The 23,296-nt window shown below is 28.8% G+C and overlaps 2 protein-coding genes across 2 annotated transcripts in view; one reads left to right on the top strand and one right to left on the bottom strand.

Annotated features, from left to right (window-relative positions):
• Window positions 1–327: 327 nt before the first annotated feature.
• LOC132950374 (hepatoma-derived growth factor-related protein 2) lies at window positions 328–6,309 on the bottom strand. Its single transcript, XM_061021796.1, has 4 exons — window positions 6,013–6,309; window positions 4,697–5,362; window positions 2,810–3,143; window positions 328–1,623 (listed from the first exon to the last, which is right to left on the bottom strand). Exons 2-4 carry the CDS (start codon window positions 5,351–5,353, stop codon window positions 965–967), a joined length of 1,650 nt encoding a protein of 549 aa, XP_060877779.1. The 5' UTR covers window positions 5,354–5,362; window positions 6,013–6,309; the 3' UTR covers window positions 328–964.
• A 2,189-nt stretch (window positions 6,310–8,498) lies between these two features.
• Window positions 8,499–23,296, top strand: part of LOC132951362 (uncharacterized) — a 29,991-nt gene continuing 15,193 nt past the window's right edge. Inside the window, exons 1-6 of the mRNA XM_061023178.1 lie at window positions 8,499–8,515; window positions 8,690–8,852; window positions 9,099–9,156; window positions 18,695–18,767; window positions 21,906–22,057; window positions 22,133–22,384. Coding sequence (XP_060879161.1) covers window positions 8,499–8,515; window positions 8,690–8,852; window positions 9,099–9,156; window positions 18,695–18,767; window positions 21,906–22,057; window positions 22,133–22,384 — 715 coding nt within the window. The remainder of the gene's footprint in view (window positions 8,516–8,689; window positions 8,853–9,098; window positions 9,157–18,694; window positions 18,768–21,905; window positions 22,058–22,132; window positions 22,385–23,296) is intronic.

The raw sequence follows: 23,296 nt of genomic DNA, 5'->3' as shown, positions 1-23,296 counted from the left end.
TAAGAAAGTCTTTAAGTACCTATATAAAAATTATATTAATAATATGTGACCAAATAAAACAAATGTACTCCTACCACTTTTTTTACAAGATTAAGCCATAACATTAATAACTGTGAAATTAATCAGTAAAATATTTTGGGGGAGGGGGGGACAATTAATTCTGCCTATATAGTTTACACCTGTTAGGAATATGAATTCCATAAATATAATAATATATATCTCACGATTTAGCCGATAGCCTGGCTAAATCCACATACTATTCAATTTTACCCTCCTTGGCTAAATTACCTTTGAAAATAATGATACATAATTTTATAACAATATTAAATCTGTTTATTGTTGTACTTAGTTCCTTTAGGCAATGTGATAAATGATAATCTTAAACTTAACATTTTTTGCTAGCATAATAATACAAAATATAGTGTCACTGTCATAAACAAATACATTTTTGAAGCATTTAATATAGTTCATTTAAGTTATAATTATATTAATTATTAGATTTAAAGATAGATTTGAAGAGGTGAAAATTGAAATATATCTAATACTTAATAACTCAAAATACTACATTTTTCCATTAATTATTGAACTATTAAATAGTAATTATCTAAGAAATTCTTATAATTTATACTTTTTAGAATCATAATAAAAATTGGATACTATATTATGATCAATACATTTAAAATATTATTTTTTGTCTGCATAGATTTTTACATGCTAAATGTAAAATATAATAAATTAATAAATAACAAACATACAATATTAAAGATTTGCAAACAATTTAAAATGTATTAAATTAATTATTACTTAATGGAAAAAAAGACGTAGCTTGGTGTTTATTAAATATTGTAGGTAATTACAATAAAAAACTAATACTTATGGATGCAAAACTGTATATAATAATAATAATGGAAAACTAAAAATATAGCAAATCATTATTGCAATTTCCACTTGTTTGCAGAAGAAATTATTTGTACAATTTATCTGAGGTACAACCATAAATCTGATCATTAGACAAATGTTGAGTCTTCGCAATAAACATGTCGACTTCTTGGTTGTATATCTCTTGGAATGTTTTTCCATCGGTTAAAGTGAACAGTGATATACATTTGTTTAATACCTTTCGAGCTTTGCATCGAATTTGGTGCGCCTTATCAACATGTTCAATAGCTTCCTGATCGCTTAAGGACCAGTTATTCACATCACCTACATACTTTGTCACTTTTGTAATTTTATCAATTATACATCTATGTTTTATTAACATAAGAGCATTAAATTGTAATTCACTGATCTCTTCCAATGACTTCAACGCCATTTCATAACTTAATTTTCTATAGTTTATTGATAAAGCAGAGCTTAATTTATTAACACAATCAAGCAAATTTACTTCTGTTAGTAGCAAATTAACTTTAACTGCTTTGTTTGATTCCATTTGTTTCCACTCAACTTCAACATTTGATGAAGAACCCATGATATTTTTAGTCAAATTATTTGGTGGATTTCTCTCATGCAGGCTGTTGTTCACTAAGCATATTTTTTTGGATACACTGTCAAGTGAACATGGTATTGATACGGGTATTGACGTTACATTATTTTTCAATTTCTTTATTGCTTTAGTGCTTGAATCTGAAATAAAAAAATAAAAAATATAGCAATTGTTTATAGTGAAAAATTGCATACAACATTTAAATGACAATAAAAAACAGATAATGTCAGTCAATTCATTCTTAAGTTTACTGTATTAGTTGACTGTTCATCAGTATGAAATAATGTTGTAATGCTGCTATAAATAGTACATCAATATTACATGGTGCAGCAAAACAAACAGTGTAGTTCTGAAAGGTTGATACTTCTGTTAGATCCATGCGGGGTTAACTTAATTCAGTAGGGAAGAGGCCCACATTAATCTCAGTGGATTGGTGAATAAACAAAATGTTCAGTACTGGGCTGAAAATAACCCAAAACAACTTCATGAGAGACCTCTTCACTACCCAAAAATAACTGTGCAGTATGATTTCCAAATTTGGTGTGATTGGGACTTATATTTTTTTGAGGAGAATGGACAAACCGTGATTGTCAACATTTAATGATGTCATGTTAGAAAATTTTCAGAGCTACCTGAAGGAAAATGTTTTAAAAAATCGGCTTACACCTGGGAAGAACTCTGAGAATGAATTAATGAGGAAATCGCTGCTATACACCAATCGAGTTATGCCAAAATGCTTCAGAAATCACCTTAATCAATGTATTGCAGTTGGGGGCCATCATCTTTCTGATGTCATTGTCAGGACTTAATACATAAAACGGCATGATGTAGTGAATATAATAAAATAATCCTCATTTCTGTAAGTTGCGTCTGTTATTTAAATAGCTTTTCAAAACTGCACTGTCTGTTTTGTTGCCATGCACTATAAATAAAAATATTTAAGAATAATGAATTAATTTATATGTTTATGTGGATTTTAAATAATTATGAGACATTATTTTTTTTAACATTCAGTATAATATAGTTAATACAAAGAATATGTAAAAGAGCAATACATTTTCCTTGCATTAAAAACACCATTTCTTAACTCCTAAAATCATAAATTATATTAAAATAAATTTTTTTGAAATAAAAAAACCAGTATAAGTTATGATATATAATTTATAATTTTATTAATAACAGAAACTTATGGGGAAAAGAAAATCAATTTTTTCCCATACGAAAATTAATTCCTGTATACATGTTATATTTTAGCTATTAATAAAAATTAACATAAGCAAATTGTTAAACATACATAACGTCAACAACAAAAAACTAATCTTTTACCTGTACTTTTTACGTTTTGTTTTAAAGAATCATCAATTTCATTATTGTCGGAATTAAGGGTTTTTAAACCTTTGGAATCTGCTTTCTTCAACTTTAAATTTTTTGGCACACTGGTGACAAAGTCATGGTCAGACAATCTGTTTGGCTTGATTTTACGACCAAAGCGTGATATACGACCTAAATCTGACTGAACACTCTCATTTATTGTTATTGATTCTGCAGTTTCACAGTGATTTAATGAGACGTCACTGGATTCAAGTACAGATGAAGTAGTATTTAGAGTTTCAGAAATTTGTTCATTGGCAGTAACATTTTTTTCAGCAGTCTTAAAATTCTGTAAATTATAATATTATTAATATTTTATTATTTAGTTAATAATTTTATACTACAACAACTAAAACATACATACTATAATAATACTGTATACATAAATATCAAACAAATAACAATAAGTTATTGAACTGTACATTTTCAGTACTTGACTTTTTGTTATGAAAAAGTCCCCGTATTAATTGTTATTTTAATTGATAATATTATTATTATTATTTAAATACTACCATTGCTAAATAAAAAATATTATGACTTATGTAGGTATTTTTTGTTGTATTAACTATTATTTGTTCATCTATTTTAAGTTCCTTATGATTTATGTAACTTATAATTTTTAAACATTAAAGAAATTGTACTAGACATTATAGGTAAGCATAAATATTTGTGCTTGTGTATGTGTTTAACATTAAATCTTATCTATATATTTTTTTTTTTTTATAGAATAATACATATATGTAGGTTATAAAGATATTCAACACCAGAAGTCAAACAGGGAGTCAAACATAACATAAGTAGTACATAAGTACCTACTTGCAAATTTTCAGACATTTTAGTTCTGTCATAACAAATATGTTTTATTAAATAGGCATTTTCTTCTGACCTCTTTCTGCATTCTTAATGTATTTGAGGTACATTTAGGTAATACGTAGATATCTAAATATTTTTCATTTTTTAAGAGCCTAACCTAACCTATTTATTATAGCTTTTCTGTCAAAATGTGCACTAAAAAATCATCACACAAATAGTTTTTATGATTAGGTGTACCTACCTAATATTTGTCATCCTCTTAATGCTTGAGTTGGTGAAACTTAATGGTTTTATATTTTTGTTACATCATATTATGTGCAAAAATAACATTGTTAGACCAAATAGTTTTGTAACTAGTCCCTAATTGACTGTTTATTTTGAGAGATGTTCCTAGATTTAAGATCTTAATAACTGATACTGAAACAGGTTTCCTAAACATGGATACTTATACTAAATAATAACCTAATAACAGCAGACTAACAATCATAAAGTAGTGAAGTACCCATCATGTACCTATTATTAAGCTAGGCCCAGAGCTTTAGTTGGGAGCACAAAAAATAAGCACTGGGTGGGCCAAGGCCCCACTGTTTATACCTCGGTTTAAACTCATTACTCACCGTTGTAACCATTGGTACTCAACATTTTACTGTAGTGCTGCCGTTACATTAATATATCATCTATCATAAAATAAATGTAGTCTTACAATGTAAAAAAACAAGATACCTACCCATATTAGAGATATATAATTCAATATTTCAAAAAAAATTATTAATTTATGTTTTTGATAGGTACCGCTATCAAAAAAATGGCTCTTGCAAGAATTTCATGCCCACCCCAACTACCTATAGACCAAAATACAATTATTTATGCATTATTTATTTACCTAGCTAAGCATTTAAATATTATGTTTATTCCCGTGTATATTACCATTCCATTGAATATTTACTAAAATACTTTTTAAAAGTAGGTATATTATACAACACTGCCATTTTCCTAGTCCATCTTAAAAATAAATGTAAAGTTACTAACCAGTTTTCTATTAAGTTTTCTTTGTAAATAAACATCATTCAATGGCTCCAACAATACTATAGGTTGAATATCTATAGGCTTGAAACTTTTTGATTTTGTAAGCTTCTTCGGGACTTTTTCATTTGTGACATCAGATAGTTTTCTTTTTGCAGAATTAGATACCCTTTTACTTAAAACAACCTTTATACTTTTGGATGAACTTGACTCATTAACGGGCTCATAAGTTAACATTTCTTCAGTTTTCAAATTATATTCACTTTGATTTTCAATTTTACTCACATTTTTGGATTCATCTTCTAAAGATAATTCTTGATTTATATTAGTTGTTGAAATTGGTTGCATAAATACTTCAACATTGTTGTCAGGGACAAAATCATTTTTGGTATCATTTTCTATTAATTCGAGAGCTTCAGCTAATTTTTTGAATTTCTTTTGTTTTCTTCGGGGCTTAGCTAGTTTATATTTGTTTTCTTCATATAGACAGAGTGAATTTGCTTTACATTCTCCGTAGTTACCAGTTCCATAAAAATATACAGTATAAATTACTTCTGATTCAGTGTTAGATTTAATACCAATTATTAAAGCAGGCCAGGCAGGATATGCTCGTCGTTTTACAAAGACCTTGTCGTTGACGGAAAATAATTTTTTTGAAGACATTGAATAAACCTAGGTAAAAGGAATAAAAGTGAATAAATAATCTTACTTGGTAATTCTATTATTTATTTATTTAATATTTGCCTATGAGTGGGTCAAAAAATCAATAAGGTAGATATTTCAAAATAACTAGGTACCTAGGTACAAATGATTATCAAAAAACATATTTAATAAGATATCTAAAAATGGAACGTATGGATATTAATTGGTTGAATAAATTCTAAGCTTAAACAATGTACCTAGGCAATTCAACATTTAGATTGAAAAAGTGTCGACTCAATTGAAAAAAATTAATTAGCTTACCTAACTAAATAGAAGATACCTAGATAGTAGGTACTCGATTAAATAATATAAGTATCATTATAAACTTGTTCATGTAATATAGTATACAGTGAAATCTCTAAATAACAAACACTCTCGGTCGCTGAAATTTTATCCGGAATTCGGAGGTGCCAGAGGGTTCATAGAAAGTATGTATAATAATATATAGTTGGTTCTCAAGAAAATGTCCGCTATTTGGAGGTGTCCATCAGGAGAGGTTTCTCTGTATATTATATAATTATATTATTATTATCCCATTAGTCGAGAGGGTTACGACTAATTGTCGGTCAGGACCACGACTGTGGTCTGTCCGTTGTATCGATAGGTATATAGGTACTTACTTTCGTGCTTTGGTGCAGGCCGGTAGCGACAAAATTCGAACAGAATCAAAATTTTAAAAAATCGAGAATTGATGGACGAATGAAAAAAAAAGTTAGTGGTACGCTCCTTAGCCGGCCGACAAGTGGCTGGGAACAATAACTATAGTCGCGACGACGATTTAGGAGTGAAGAGCTACGAAGAAATCAAATAATATTGGCACTTGTCAGGTAGGTGTGCAGTGTGCAAGACCGATCGATTACGAGAACCGGTCGACGAAAATACGTTAAACGGAGACCGAAAACAAATTGTACATAATAAAATATATACAATAATTACGATAAGAATAACTACAAGTAAATTAAGAACAACGACTTCGACCAGATAATAATACAATAGGTCGAGTGGACTTTGACCGACGAGTCGTAGAACGGGCTGCCGGCCCCGCCAACCATTCTAATTTTGTCCGTAAATCTAAAATTATAGTTATTCATATTTATTAAAACAAGCAAAACTGTTGTACAACGGTCACGGGCCGCGGTGACACTCCAGTGTTGCCACATCATAGATCACCATCAGGAAGTTGGAAGTGGCGTCAACGTGCATGACTTATTAACAATTGAAGGGATGGTGACAGGTCGAGTCTGTAATAGTTGGGTTCCGTGATAAGAAATTATAATTGATAATCTTAATCATTTGTACGAATTCTAACCTCAAATAAATAAATTACAATTTAATACCAACCATCAGGCATTGTAAATAGTTCAGTACGATTTTTGAGTATATGAATTTCTCACCCTGGTCCGGATATATTATTTATCCGTCATTCCGTCATTTATCCGTCAAAAATGACCGTTATTTAACGGTAAACGGTTCGTCATTTTACGTTTGCCGCTGCTGGGCGCTTGTTGTGCTTTGGTGCTCGCCGCTTGGTTCAGCAATTAACATGTTAAATTGTTAACGTAAGTAAAACTTGTATTTTTATTTTTTACCTTAATAATAAGTTCGTAAATGAATTGCTTGTAATGTGCCTATCTGAATGTTCATATTTATTCATAGCCGGTTCACACCTAATTAATAATTATTCTATAGTAAGTAGGTACTACATTTGAGTTTTTACCTATTGACGCAACTGCCTATAGACCTAAATAATACATTTTTGTGACAGAACTTCAGCATTATTATTCATTTGTATTTTGTACATTAACAACTCGTATGTTATTACACTAACAAAGAAAATAATCGACTTATTATAATATAATACTTTATAAGTTACAAATAAAATACCTACATTTTATATGGATTAGTAAGACATAGTTATCTTGATCATCATGTACCAGTTATTATCTATGGGCAAAATTTTTCAAACATCGATGTTTCGATATATCGATACATCGAAACTTAAAACATCGATGTTGTCGATATATCGGATTTTCGAGAAAAACATCGATGTTTTAACATAACATTTTTTCAGAACATGGAAAATTTTAAATAAACGAAAAGAAGACTATAGGTTAAGGTTTTATCTTTTTTTTTATTTATTCAGTATTTCAGTATTATGCAGTGCCTAGTGCAGTAGTGCCTACTGCCTTGCACACCAATGTATGACCCTTTCATTACAGTTATGGCTAGTAGTGGATTTTCTTTCGGGAAATTGGGAATTTTCCCTATGGGCTGGTTCATTTTGTGGGCCACTTAGTTTATATTTTATGAACAAAATAAAAGTTTTTTTTGTACGATAGAAACTTTATTATTAACATTAATATATGAGTAGCATAAAATGGTTAACAAAACTAATCACTTTCAAATCAAACACATCAATTTCTCAATACTTAAACTAATATTTAAATTCTTTGACCTTTTTGAATTGCATGTCTATTATAATTTTATTTTATTATAGTTATACATAATATATATATAAATTAAAGTTAACTGACTAAAACTGACAAAAAATTTCAAAACATCGATAAAACATCGAAACATAACATCTATATTTTCTTCGATTTATCAATGACTAAACATCGATGTTAAAACATGGATGTATCGACCATAAACATGGATGTTTTTTGCCCACCTCTACCAGTGATTAGTTTTACTTCAATTAATATTGTTCGTTAAATGTTTTGAAGTATACTATACCTACATTATTTTCACTACAACCTATTTATGGTAGGTGGTATATTAAAAGAGATCAATATTTAGAAAATGTTTATACTATGGTATATTGTAATAATGCTTTTTATTAAATTAAATAAACAAATAAAAGTGTTTTTAAAGTTTCATTTTGCCTATACTGTGTTTTAAACATGAAATAACCATAACAACGAAAAATTCCATTACCTACTTTTGTATATTTTTTTATTTAATTGAATATTAAAGGTTCCAGAATACAAAATTATAACACCAATGGAACATTAAAATATGATGTAAGAAATCTGCAAAGAGTTTTGGGTTAAAATCAATATTTAAGTTGGTCAAAAAAAATATTTTTTTTTTTTTATTTAGAAATATGCCTCAACTGCCAGGGTTATTGGCGTTTAAGATATACATATTACAGTTTAATTATAGTTTACTTAATGATACTAGAGCATACAGAAGAGAAAAAAAAAAACGTATATAAGATAATTAATATGATACTAATAATATATAAAAATGTGAATTGTATGTGGTATGTTAGAATTTGTGTTATATTTTTTGCAGAAGGTTTGTTTCTTTGAGAAGTTCTAGGAGTGAAGATGTTCTTTCCGTGTTTGGTGCTAGTATTTCACAAAGGTTGCTTGGGAGCATGAGTTTGTCTCTGGTGTCTTTTGTGAGGAGGTATTCTGTTAGAAGGTGTTTGACAGTGGTCACGGTGTTGCATGAGGTGCATATTGGTTGATCCTTTTTGCTCATTAGATGTTCATGAGTGTAACGTATATGGCCAATTCGTAATCTGTTGAGTACGATTTGATGTCTACGCGGGAGTGATGTGTCAGGCAACCAGGGGAGGGTGGATGATTATATTTCTCTTAGCTTGTTGTTTCTTACTGATCTCCATTCTTGAAGGCAGGTTGGGTCAAGGTTAGTGTTTATAAGGAGTTTTGTATCTAAATGTGTTGTTATATTCCAGAAATCAGTTGGTTCTTTCGTTGCCCTTTTGGCTATTTCGTCTGCAATTTCGTTACCAGGTATGTTGTTGTGTCCAGGTACCCATAGAAATCTGATGTCTTTTTTGGATAAGAATATAATGTTTAATATTAGGTTGCCTATTGGGTTGTTTTTTTGTGGATTTGCTAAGTTTGTGAGGGCGCTGAGAGAGTCTTTTGTTTATACTTACAGTAACAAAAATAATATTTTGTGGCAAAAAACCAGATAACTCCATGCCAACTTAACTTTGAAAATTATTTTTGAAAAATCTTAGAAATGTAGAAACCCCAAATGTGTTTATTCTTTTTGGGTACTATTAATAGAATTAAAATATGTAGAAACATTTTTTTCTACGTTTTTGCCATTAAAAAAAATTAATTTTTATTCATACTGAACAATTTAAAAAGTGGACTTATCTCGTTGTTGCACCAAGCCCTTCAATTATTAAATGGTACCATAGCATACCATAGTAGATCTATAAACTCGTGGCTAAATATTTATTTAGCTATGTATAGACTAATGGACAGCGCTTAGATAGAGAGGTCAGGGGACGATATAGAGTAAAAGAGAAAAGAAAACGTGGGGGGAAATACAGTGTTAGTTTATTGTAACGGGAAAAACTATCGACAAATTACGAAAAACCGCTAAAAATGTTTAACGCTTTGTTTATCACCAGGGCTAGGATTTGTATACAATAAAAAACGGTAAAATATGCATTTGATTTACCAAAATATGCAAAAATATGCATTTAAATTTTCATAAGATAAACACAAAAATATAGTTACAAAAAAAAATATTTTATTGTTGAAATACATCAGTGATTAGCTGTTCGTCTTAAGGGTCACGTTGCCAGTTTTTCAAATTTTTCACAATTCTATAAAATTTGAAAATTAAATTTTATATTTTAGTTGCCACTTCAATTATAAGACTTTTACACTAATCTACTACCTGATACCTATTTAGGGGGGGGGGGGGTTGATAGGGTGATTATCACCAAAGCAGTGAATAAAAATAATAATACTTATTATAATATTAATTCAATTTTCAAGCTAATAAATAATAATAATATATAAAAATTCTGACTAACAAACCGTCTCCGCTCAGAATCGTTTTTCTTATACAATGATAGTATTAATATATTATATCATTGAATTCAAGTTTTACAATCCATTATACATTGACCCACTTGTAACCTACTGTACAGCAGAGCGACATCCACCACTTATCTGCTTTTCTTCTATTTTTTTTTTGTTTTTATTAAAACAGTTATTATTTAGGTACTGCTTATTTTTATCTCTTGATTTCCTAAAGTATACTTCCCTATACCTTATTCCTCAAGCTCAGGTTTGAGTATGATTATAATATTTAATATGTATAGGTATCTTTACAACTATATGAGGTAAGAAACTACTTTTTAAGTATTTTTGTATTTCATTTTAGATTCTGAGCAGAACGAGAAAGCTAGAAATTTTACAATGGTATTTATATTTTTTTTTAACCTGGATACAACATTTCTACCAGAAGGAGTGCTTTGATTTCAACATGTAGTATCCTAATGGTACTTTAATGGTTTCAAAATGGTACTTTAAAGAGGTCATTTTTCGATTTTATCAATAGTTACTTAATTCCACGGGAAAAACCACCGACAAATTACGAAAAACCGTATTCTAATTTCTAACACTTTGCTCATCACAAAAGAAACGAATAAAAAATTATAATATTTAATATTAATTCAACTTACAGGTTACCTATAATAAATAAAAACAATATAAAATATCTAGACTGACAAACCGTCTCCGCTCCGAATCGTTTTTCTTATACAATGATATTATATCATTGAATTCGAGTTTAATACAAATATACAATCCATTATATATTGACCCACTTGTAACATACTGTACAGCAGAGCGACATCCACTCACCCGCTTTTCTTATTTATTTTTAAGAAAAGTCTGTCATCAGTCATCACCATTTGGGGCAGTAAAAGTGACTTGAAGTGTAAAACTGCTTCGATTTTCTTCAACAGTATCTTGTTCGATGGAAAAGTGAATCTATTTGGGTGCATTCAGGAGATCAAAATTCCCAACAAATTTCAAATGCGCCGGGAAAAACCAAATAAAAATTAAGAAAAAAAATAAGAATTTTTACGTAAAATAGGTTTTCAAAAATATTTTGATTTCTTTTGAACTGATTACGGACATTTTCAGTTTCCGAATTATTTAGTTTTTTTTTCTATGAATATCAATAAAATTGTATTTGTTGGGTGAATAAGCGTGAAAATATACTACGAGGCTCCTAAAAGGTATAATTATTGTTACAATGACATTAAAAAAAATATTAAAAATCCATATTCACAATTTTTTTTATACGCATTTAAAGTTATTACCTACCAAAATTTAATAGCTAAGGGTTGAAAATTTAAAATAAGGTTCCACGTAAATATAGGTTATATATTAATTACTTTAATCACAATAATATCATCAAATATACTTAGTAATATCATAGTTTTCGCTCAGAATTGTTTTTCTTATATAATGATAATATATTGATATTATATCATTGAATTCAAATTTAACACCATCCATTACAGCATAGCAGCACCCACTAGCCCACTTTTTTATTTTTGATTCTAATATTTTAGAATGATGCCATAAACTCTTATTACACCTATATACAGTCAATAAAATTATTTATATACAAAAATCGATGAATAAAACAAACATACACCACATGCTAACAAATATATCAACATAAACGATATAGATATAACATTTTAGATTCTGAATGGAGCAATGTATTGATTTTACAATATGTGTTTTTTTTTAATTTTATTTCTCGCGCGTGTCTACACAAAAAGTGTACACAATAATATTAGTCGAAATAATGCTTTGACATTCAACTTCAACTAAGTTTGTGTTTTGAAAAAAAAAACGCTCAAAAATTAAATCATTATAAATTTGCAATCTCATAACGAAAACACTGCCTATGAATATTATCAAGCGCACATCGAAGGCTTTTATTGATATTTTTTATTAAGGAACCTTTTATGACCACTTTTAAACTGCAAATTTTAAAATGATAATATTAACTTACTTAAAAATAATAAGATCATTAAAATTCATCAAGATACCCTAGATAATATTGTTACCTTAAAATGTTATAAGAGATAAATTCAATCTAATTTTAGAAATTGCAGAGTAAAATATATTATTGTGAACGTAAAATTTGCCATGTTGTACGTTTGTAAAACAGTGACAACAAATTCCCGTGTGGCGTCCTCTTAATAATTAATTATTATTATTATAATTACTGATATGAAAAAAAAAATTACTCAACGTAACATATCTGATTTTATCAATTTTTAAACTTCAAAATATGTATGGAAAAAAATTGTACCTAATAGTATGATTTACTAATATATTTAGAATATTGTGAGAAAGACTTATGACTTATGAGAAACCTTGTATCGTTGTTTTTAAAAAAAAATAGAACATTTTTAAATAGTATGTTCAGCCAGCTGATTTAGCAACAATAATCGTTGTAGATATAGCTGAATTGTGACAATCATAATGATTCACGCATAGGCAAACACGTTGGTAAATACTATTTAACTATTAATAAATTAATATAAAAAGTAATTTGTCTGCTAAATTGAGATAGTTTCGTATCATAATTGTCAGTGAAATCTTGTATAATTGCGTCTGAATTAGAAATGTACATCTACGATGCAATACTCATTCTAATAATGGTTTTCCATACGGTCAATGGTTTGTATGACTTATAGGATATATTATATTATATGAATGTATATTTTTAATTTTATATTAAGGCTTCAATAATTACAGCGATAATTAGCCTAGAGTGTTTGTACTAAATTAACTTATACAATATTAGAGAAAAAATAACATCAGTTGCTAGGCCATTAGTTATAAATATACATTTGTTTTACATATCGTTTACATTTTAATTTAATCTTAAATTAGGTAATATAATTTGAAGTGTATGATATTATTTGATTGGAGATAAGGTTGTAAGGCTTCGCTTAATTGATATGGTATATTATGATGTTTGATTCTTGCGTATTCGTACTTTAAACATTCAGTTAGTATGTATTTGACAGTGAACTCCACACCACATGATTCACATAATATGGTCGTTTCTAGCCATGATGTGATTGTGTGTTATGAATGGTGCCCAATTTGAAGACTATTCTAAATGGTTTCATATTTCCTGTTTAGACCGGGGTTTTTCCATACCTACTTGGATATTTTTAAATTTTGAGCAGAGCGTTTAATGACTTTAATGTATTGATTTTACAATGATGTGTGTTTTTTTTTTTTATTATTTTTGTGTCTGTCATCACTTTTTAGGACAGTAAAAGTGCTTGGATTTTCTTCAATATTAACTTTTCTGATAGGAAAGTGAATCTAGTTGGTACTTTGGGGGGTCAAAAATAAAGATTTCCCAGTAGATTTCACAAGCGAAGTGAAAAACAAAAGAAAAATTAAGGAAAACCGGGAATTTTTACGCAAAATCTGTTTTCGAGAAAATAGATTTAGGTTTTTGGTGTAATTCTAAAACAATTGACCGTAGGGACATGAAATGTTGACTGAATGTTTATATTAGCATTTTCTATACACCATAAAATTTACATAATATTTTGACTCTTTTTGAGCTGTTTACGGACATTGTCAGTTTTCAATTGTTTTAGTTTTTTTTTCTATAAATATCAATAAAACTTTATCTGTTGAGTAAAAAAGCTTGAAAATTTAATAGAAGGCTCCTAGGTTATTGTTTCAAAAGCAAATTAAAAAAATTAAAAATCCTTAGTCACAGTTTTTATTTATAAGCATTTAAAGTTCAAATTTTGACAAAATACTGAAAAATCACGAAAATTAGCAAATTATTTTGAGTTGAGAATTCATAAAAATTTTTCTTTTTAAATCTAATATTTGAAAATGTAATATAAGATTACTAATAAGTTTGTCTACCTTTATCAAAAAAAAAAATATCTACAAAAAACTTAAATTAAATTTTATATGAGCGTCTGAAATTTATATTTTTACAACATTTGATATTCACTCGATTTCTCATGTAACAATTTTCTTATTTTATTGTAATTAAAAAACGAATGACTGTAGATACTTGAAAATTTCATGAATGTTTATATTAACATTTTCTATACACCATACAATTTTGAAAATTTCTTGACTCTTTTTGAGCTGTTTACGGACATTGTCAGTTTATTTGTTGGGTAAAAAAGCGTGAAAGTTTAATGTAAGGCTCCTGATATATCGTTCTAATAGCAGTTGAAAAATATTAAAAATACATAGGCACAATTTTTCTTTTATAAACATTTAAAGTTCAAATTTTGACAACATTTATCAAATTTATAATTTATTAATTCTTTTGTAGTTAAAAATGTATAAAATGTTTAACTTTTATGGCTAAGGATTTAAAATTTAAAACAAGGCTCCGTGTAAATAGGTTATATGTAAATTACTTTATTCACAATAATATTATCAAATATACTTGGTAATATCATAGGCTGACTGACCGTTTTCGCTCAGAATCGTTTTTTTTTTATACAATGATATTATATCATTGAATTCAAATTTAACACGATTCATTACAGTGACCTACTTGTAACCTACTGTACAGCAGAGCGACATCCACTTACCCGCCTTTTTTTTCTATGAATGTCAATAATTTTTGTTTGTTGGGTAAAAAACTTTAACATTTAATACAAGGCTCTTAATATATTGTTACAATGACATTTGAAAAATATTAAAAATCCATATTCATAATTAATTTTTATACCTATTTAATGTTCAAATGTTGATCTTACGCGTAAAAATCACGAAAATGTGCCAAGTATTTTAAGATAGAAATGTATAAAAAATTTATTTTTAAATCTAAGATTTTAAAATGTAATACAAGATTCCTCATAAATTTGTCTACCTTTATCAAAAAAAAAAATGTCTACAAGAAAGTCAAATTAAATTTTTATAAGCGTTTTAAGTTCATTTTTTTACAACATTGGACATTCACTCGATTTCTCATGTAGCGATTTTCTTATTTTGTTATTATTCAAAAACGAATAACTGTAGATACGTGCAAATTTCACCGAATGTTTAAATTCTCATTTTCTATACACCATAAGATTTATAAAATATTTTTACTCGTTTTTACAATCTATTACAGTAACCGACTCGTAACCTACTGCACACCAGAGCACCCCCCACTTGAAAACCTTTTTTTTTTGTTGTTTTTTTTTCATCCTGTGGTTTTGCGATTTTTAGTTTAGAATCTTTTTGATACGTTTTTTTAATCTGGAAATGTGCTTAGGTTTAGAGTTTGGGTGTCTGTAGATGAGGCTGTTTTGGATGCTTTTTGATCTGCTAATTCATTGCCGTCTATTCTTCTGTGGCAGGGTACCTATAGAGAGGATATCTCAGCTATTCTTTTTTGACGTGCTTCGTAAGTTTTTTCTTGATTAAGTTGAGATATGCCTGTTGGATTAGTTGGTTTATTTATAGCTGTTAAGCTACCTACTGAGAGAGTCCCGAGTAGCTTGGTATTAAATAGTTTGTTTCTTTGTATTTTTTACTGCTTTGCATAGGCGCAACTAGGGTTAAAATTCTGTGAGGGGCTAACAAATCTATTTATTTAAAATAACCTATAGAAAGCCTATATCTAAATCAATAAGGGATATTTTTGGAGAGGCTAAATCTTAGTCAGGGGGGCTAAGCCCCCACCCACTAGTTGCGCCAATGCTGTTTTGTGAATGGCTAATGTTTCTGCTGTATAAACAGCATTCAGGAGAAAGTTTGTAGATAGTGGTGGAGTTTTCAGTTACTATAGATATCCCAAGTTTTAGTCTGATTTGGATGCCCCTTATAAAGTTAGAAGCACAACTTACTATGACAGACACATATGCAATACATACAACAAACTTGTTGGACATTTTTGGATTACCCCCAGACTTTGTTGGACTTTATTTCTGTGGGTAGAACTTTAGACACTTTTGTGCTGCCTTCTATAATCCAACAGCACAACTTTACATTAGCAAAATTTCACCCCTATGAAAAATGTACAGCTTGATTTGTGGGACATTGTAAGACAACTCAAAAAATCTGTCGGACATTATTTTTGCCGATAGAGCTTTTGAAACTTATATGCTGCTAACAGCACAATTTCACGTTAGCGAAATTTCACCGGCATAAAAAATGTCCAGCTTTATTTGTTGGACATTGTTGGACAACTTTCAGAATTTATTAGACTTTACTTCCACCGTCGCGGGGGGCCAAATTCCAATTTAAAAAAAACCCTAATAGGATATCTAAAAAGGATAAAAAAAGCAAATAAATAAAAAAATTAATTTTAATAAAAAAAGGTTAGTTAAATGAATAAACCTTATTAGAAAAAAAACTAAGCACCTAAAAAACCCTGATAGGAAAGAGGCCTGGTTAAATTTAAAAAATATCCAAGAAGAAAAACCTAAAAAGGAAAAAAAAATACAGCTGAATAAAAACATGATATTAAATAAAATGTTATAAGAAAAGGTTAGTTAAATTAAAAAATCCTAGAAGAAAAAAAACTAAAATCAAAAAACCCAAAAAGGATAAAAACTTACTGTTGGACAATTTTCAGAATAGGTAGAAAGTTATTTTCCCCGAGGTGCCAATTTCCAATTTTGCTCTGCCAAGGTCTTATAAAATATCAATTTTTTATTCAACTGAATTTTTATTCCATTTAGATTTATTAATTTTATTTTTACAAGGTTTTTTTTAATTTAATGAGCCTTTTTTATTTAACTTAGTTTTTTATTAAGTATTATTTTTCATTCACTGTTTTTTTTATTAATTTAAAATTTTTTATTCTGCTGATTTTTTTATTCTTTTACGTTCTTTATCCTATAAAGATATTTTTTAAATATGTCAGGCTCCTTATATTCATGTTTTTACTAAATATTAATTTTTTATTCAACTCTTTTCTTCCTATTTAGGTTTCTGGTTTTTTGATGTTTAGTTTTATTCTATTGGGATTTATTAATTTAAATAATCTTTTTTTTATTGATATTGATTATTTTAATTTAAATTGTTTTTAGTCAGACGCTTTTTTTTATCCTTTTCAGATATTTATCCTATTAGGATTTTTTTTTTTAATTGGAATTTGGCCCTATTGGTGGAAGTAAAGTCTAACAAATTCTGAAAAGTGTCAAACAGTGTCCAACAAATAGTGATGAACCTGTGTAGCACAAAAATTATGTGCCAACAATTAGTGGCGCTGCTGGCGTGACTTGGCAGCGCAACTAGAAATTTTTATTCCTGCGAAAATAATGTCCAACAAAGTTTGAAAGTTGTCCAACAATGTCCAACAAATCAAGCTGGACATTTTTTATACCGATGAAATTTTGATAACGTAAAGTTGTGCTGTTGACAGCACAAAAGTTTCAAAAGCCCTACTGGCTAAAATAATGTCCAACAAATTTTCCGAGTGGTCCAACAATGCCCAACAAATCAAGCTGGACATTTTTCATAAGGGTGAAATTTCACTAACGTAAAGTTGTGCTGTTGGCAGCACATAAGTTTCAAAAGCTCTACCGGCAAAAATAATGTCCAACAAATCAAGCTGTAAATTTTTCATAAGAGTGAAATTTCGCTAAAGTAAAGTTGTGCTGTTGGAGTAGAGATGGCAGCACAAAAGTGTCTAAAGCTCTACCGACAGAAATAGAGTCCAACAAAGTCTGGGGGTAATCCAACAATGTCTAACAAGTTTGTTGGGTGTATTGCATAATATGTGTCTATCATAGTTGTGCCGCAAACTTTATAAGGGTATTTGGATGCATTTGTGTAAATGTGTTTGTAGTTATGGTATTTTTGTAATGTGTTTTGGTCTATTTGAAAAATATTTCTGTACATAGTAGGGCTTGTGTTTTCTTTTTTAATTCAGAGATTTCTATGTTTATGTCAATGTGCATTTTCCACGGAAGAATTTTCTGGGATTTCTTTTTACTAGGTTGAAACGGACCAATCTGAGCCTGTCCGTTCGAAAGAAATTAAAGTAAATTAAATGATATAAATAGGCAGTTTTATTATCATCTGTATTTTTACATAAATAAAATATAACAGTTTGGGTTTATTATGTATTGTTTGGTCCACGAAACTGCTCGTAATGTGTCGGGAAACTAAATATCCATTCGGAAGTATAAGCCCATTTTAATACAGTTTGTTATTGTTTTAAAACGAATCCCAGTGGTTTTGCCATATTTTAAGGATTCATTTTTGAGCTTCGTTAATCAGGTCTTCGATAATAGGGATTTTGTTTATGGAGTGGGTATAGTTTCGGAAGTGATTGCTTCATTCGCCATTGCATATTTGCATCAGCTTTCTCGTTCCCTGGCATTCCTATATTATTATATATTATTGTATACTTATTAATCAGCTATACTACCTGTTTGACGGATAATTTTAAAGGTCAAACCAAGATTTATATTATGTATCTAGGTATTAGTTATATAATGTATTATTTCAACGAAATCATTTTTTTAATTTTAGCTCATTTAAAATTATTTAGGTAATCAAGAAGATGAAAATAAACCACCACTGTCAATCAATGAAACCAGCTTGAAGTTTCTCTATTCCAATTCGTATGTAATACTATTAGATTCCTTCAAGTAATAATTCACAATTTATTTTTTTAATTATTGTTAATTTATACAAAGCCTGGTAAGATAATAACAATTGTATTTAAAATATGTGTTGTTAATAGTCGTTACTTCAATTCTAAAACTGATAAAAATAAATCACCAAACCAGGAGATTGTGACAACTCTATAGGCGAACTTAAGATCAGAAAAATCTAAATCGCCTCACTAAAAAAGTCAAATTTTACTCGAAAAACAGAGAATAGCATCATATCAAAATTACCTATTCACAATTCAGCCTTCAGATTCAAACTTATGGCTCGCTAGTCACTACTATAGACGTTTAATCAAACCAAACGCCTGTGTTATACCTTTATTAAAATCGGATAACGTCTACCTAAGCACAAATGATGAAAAATGCGAACTTTTTGCTAAAACTCTCAAAAATACTTTTTCACCGAATAATATTATAGATATCGAAACAGAAACTGTAGTGTATAATTAACTAGCTGAACCTGATATTCTTTTTCAAAACTTACTTCCCTACACCACTCCTGCTGAAATTAATTAAATAATAAAAAGATTACCAAACAAAAAATCTCTAGGACACGAGCTCATCACAAATGCATTATTAAAAAAAATCCCAAAAAAAGCAATCTCATATATATCGATTTTATTCAATTCATTGTTAAAAATCGGCCACTTTACAACCGATTGGAAAAGCCTCAATTATAATGATAAAAAACCTGGTAAAGATAACACAAACCCTATCAGTTGCCGGCCCATAAGCCTACTATCTTCAGTCTCAAAAATATTCGAAAAAATCATATACACTAGATTACTAAACCACCTAGATGCAACTGAAGCCATTCCACATCATCAATTTGGTTTTATGCCGAAACATTCAACTACTCAACAACTCCTCCGCTTAACTCTGAACACATAAACAATGGTTTTGGAAAAAAATGTCATACTGGTGCAGCTTTTTTAGATATTGCGCAAGCATTTGATTGTGTTTGGTACGACGGCCAACTGTACAAATTAAAAATTTTAAATACCCATTCTGCAATCTTCAATATAATTAAATCCTTCCTCTCTGATCGCTGTTTTTCAGTTCGTATAAATGACGCCAACTCAGAAACAAAAAAATTAACAGCTAGTGTTCCTCAAGGATCCAAAATTTCTCCCTCGCTTCTTAATTTATACATTGCTGACTTTCCTACTTCATTTAACATAGAAGTTTCACTTTACGCTGACGACAGTGATGTTTATTCAAGCTCCAGTGACGCCCACATTGTCACTGAAAATATACAGAGCCACTTAAACAAAATAAAGTGCCGGGCAAAAAAATGGAAAATTATCCTGGTAGCCAGCTATAAAATATTTAGGAGTTATCCTAGATAAAAAATTAACTTGGAACCTGCTCATTACTTCAAAACTTCAACAAGGTTACCAACGACTTAACATTCTTTACCCCTCTATGCTACCTCTATCTGAGGAAACTGCCAAAACCCACATTAATAACGGCTCAAGCGTGGACCTCCTCATGATGCCGGGGGGGGGGGCTTCCCCAACACCAATAAATAGTTACAAATTAACCTAAATAATTTATTTTATTTTTTATTCTATTTGTACCATTATATATTTATTAGTTAATTCTTGTAATTTGTTGTAAATAATTATGCATTATCAATTGTTAATTCTTTTAAAAATGTAATTAATATTATCAATAAGTTTAGATGACCTTGTCAGGAACACTTTATAATAATTAAAAAAAAAAAAAAATAATAGTTATTAATATAGTTATATGTTAGTATAGCTATCTATATATACCAATGTCATGTCCTTTAGATACTTACTAACATTAAACATACAATTATACATTTAAAACATTTTGTTCATTGTTTAAAACGAATAAAACATTTGTTTAAAACAGTGTTAAATCCAAGTGAATATTGTGATTTTTTTTGGTTTATTATTAATAATAAATAATTATAGATATCCTTCAAAAAAAAGTTAAAGTATTAAATAATTATATCTATTACCATCCTTAAATTTAATTTTTTTTTTAATTTTATTGGATAAATTACCAAATTTAAAATGTTTTTACTTAATAGTTAATATATACATAATATAATGTTCACAGAAAACATCCATTCAGAAAATATTTAAAATACACTTAAGATTTAAAATAAGTAATAAAAAAACAGAGAAACATAAAATAGTAGGTACACGGCATATTGGCATATAAGTAAATTACATATTAAATTTAAATTAAGTCATTTTAAATATACTGTTTAAAACTCAAACAATTTATTTTGTTTAAAACAACAGAAAAAAACAGTTTAAAACCAAAAAATACACCTGAATTTAAATGTTAAATACTAATTATTGTATAGTTTAAATTAGATATTTACATTATGATTTATGACTCTGACACGATGATTTAATGCTGGTTGATCGTGGTCCGGTCGAAGAGTAGGTTTGGGTTAAATTGATAAGAAGCACAACACTTTATGTAAGTACAATGAATCCGATATTTTATCACACCCAAACAATAAAATCTAGCCGTCTACGGGCGATGAGCCTTACGTCAGACGATGTACAGTTGTACAGTTTATAATTTATATACACAGTTGTGTAGACGTAGATATTGTTTTGAGTATCCACCTAAATTGGGAAATATATGATAGGTACGTGGGGGAGGGGCTTTTCCAATCATAATAACTATTGTATTATCTGTAACCAATTTGCAATGGCAACCATTTAAATAAATAAAATAGTTTCCAATTTGTATGAGCTGAAACAACATTTATGTATCAACCACTCTAGCTATATCGACCTATATGAGTTGAAAAACATTTGTTACTACCTCTCAAGGTATTGATATAATTTTTTATTGATACGAATCCGGTAGTTTTTGAGTCTATATAGATGAAGAACAAACAATTATACATTTTTATATAATATTAGATACGGGATTAAATAAATGTTAAATTATAATTAATTTTTAGATATCTGTATTAAATTTATTATAACATAAATAACGAATAATAATATAATATATTGTACCTATATTATGATTTATGAATAAAATTATTCTAATTTTTAGATAATGTTTTTTTTAAATTTTTTTTAATAGATATCTTGGAAACGATAAACAAATTCAAATAGAATTTGGTAATGAAACAAGTATACTTGAGTACTGGATACACAATTTACCATTGAAAGTTACTACTCACGGATGGCTTTCATCAGGCGAAAACTACACTGGAGTATTTATCATTAACACCGGTATAATAAAAAAACTAATATTATTTTGAAAACTAAGTAAAATACCAATATACCATTTTCCTCGATCTCAATTAGCATATGTCGACATCGGTGGGTACAATGTGATCGGTGTGGATTGGAGTAGTATTGCAGGTGATCCCTTGTATCCGGTTCCTGCATCCTTGACCAGAGCCGTCGGTTCTGCAATAGCTGCATTTTTGGACCATTTGGTGGATTTCACAGGTATAAATCCATCAGACATACATTTAATAGGCCACAGTCTCGGTGCCCACGTTGTAGGATCGTGTGGTTCTAATTTTAACTCGGGAACAATCGGCAGGATTACGGGTGAGCATTTTGGATGTACCTATAAATGTTTATTTTAAATCATGACTAAGTTTTTGTGTTTTGAAAACATTCAAAAATTAAATCATTATAGATTTTCAATCCCACCATAACGCAAACTAAAACTATAAAATTATAACCTTTAACTAAAACTAGGAAACATATTGGTTAACCAAGGAATAATTTTAAAAATAAATAGAAATTTCCGGTTTTTGGGTACCTACTTATTTAAACGTTACCTTGCACAATTTCAATGTTGAACATTACAAAATTGTTCTACACATTTTTTGTAGATGATTTTAATAATATGTCATTGACTCATAACAGTTGTAACACGTATAGGTACCTACAAGAATATGTGACATTTAATAATTAGTTGTATTATAACAATAATTAAATATAAGGGGTGTATTACCTTCTAGATGTAATTAAAAATAGTTAATAAAATAAAAAAGCAAACGCCGTATATTACACACTACACCACATCAGTGAATATAAACATGAAAATTGGTTGAACTACAAAAATAAACTAATACATAGATATCTACATTTATAAATGAAACAACAATCGAATAGATCAGAAAAATATTTACTATTATTATTTACAACTTTGAATTTTTTTTTTTCATTAATTAACCCACGGCAACTTAGGCCATTGGGTGGTTTTTAACTGTTGGGTAGGGTACTGTAGGTTTTAAATACGCGTGTTAGAACTTTGTATTGTTCATACTCATAAGTTATAAGGTTCAAAAAAATTTAGCTTGCATTTTTATTTCAATGATAATGCATTTAAGAGGTACCGTTAGAAAAAGTTTAACGTTGTACTTACCTATATATATAGGTATCATATTTTTTTGTTTATATTTTAATTTTTGTCCAGTATTATGATGTTGTAAATAACGCTTTGAAGACCTG

The sequence above is a fragment of the Metopolophium dirhodum genome, chromosome 8, assembly GCF_019925205.1.
Source record: "Metopolophium dirhodum isolate CAU chromosome 8, ASM1992520v1, whole genome shotgun sequence".
In the NCBI taxonomy this organism is placed as follows: Eukaryota; Metazoa; Arthropoda; class Insecta; order Hemiptera; family Aphididae; genus Metopolophium; species Metopolophium dirhodum.
The sequence above is the reverse complement of the archived record's forward strand: the minus strand, read 5'-3'. Positions and strand labels throughout refer to the sequence as shown.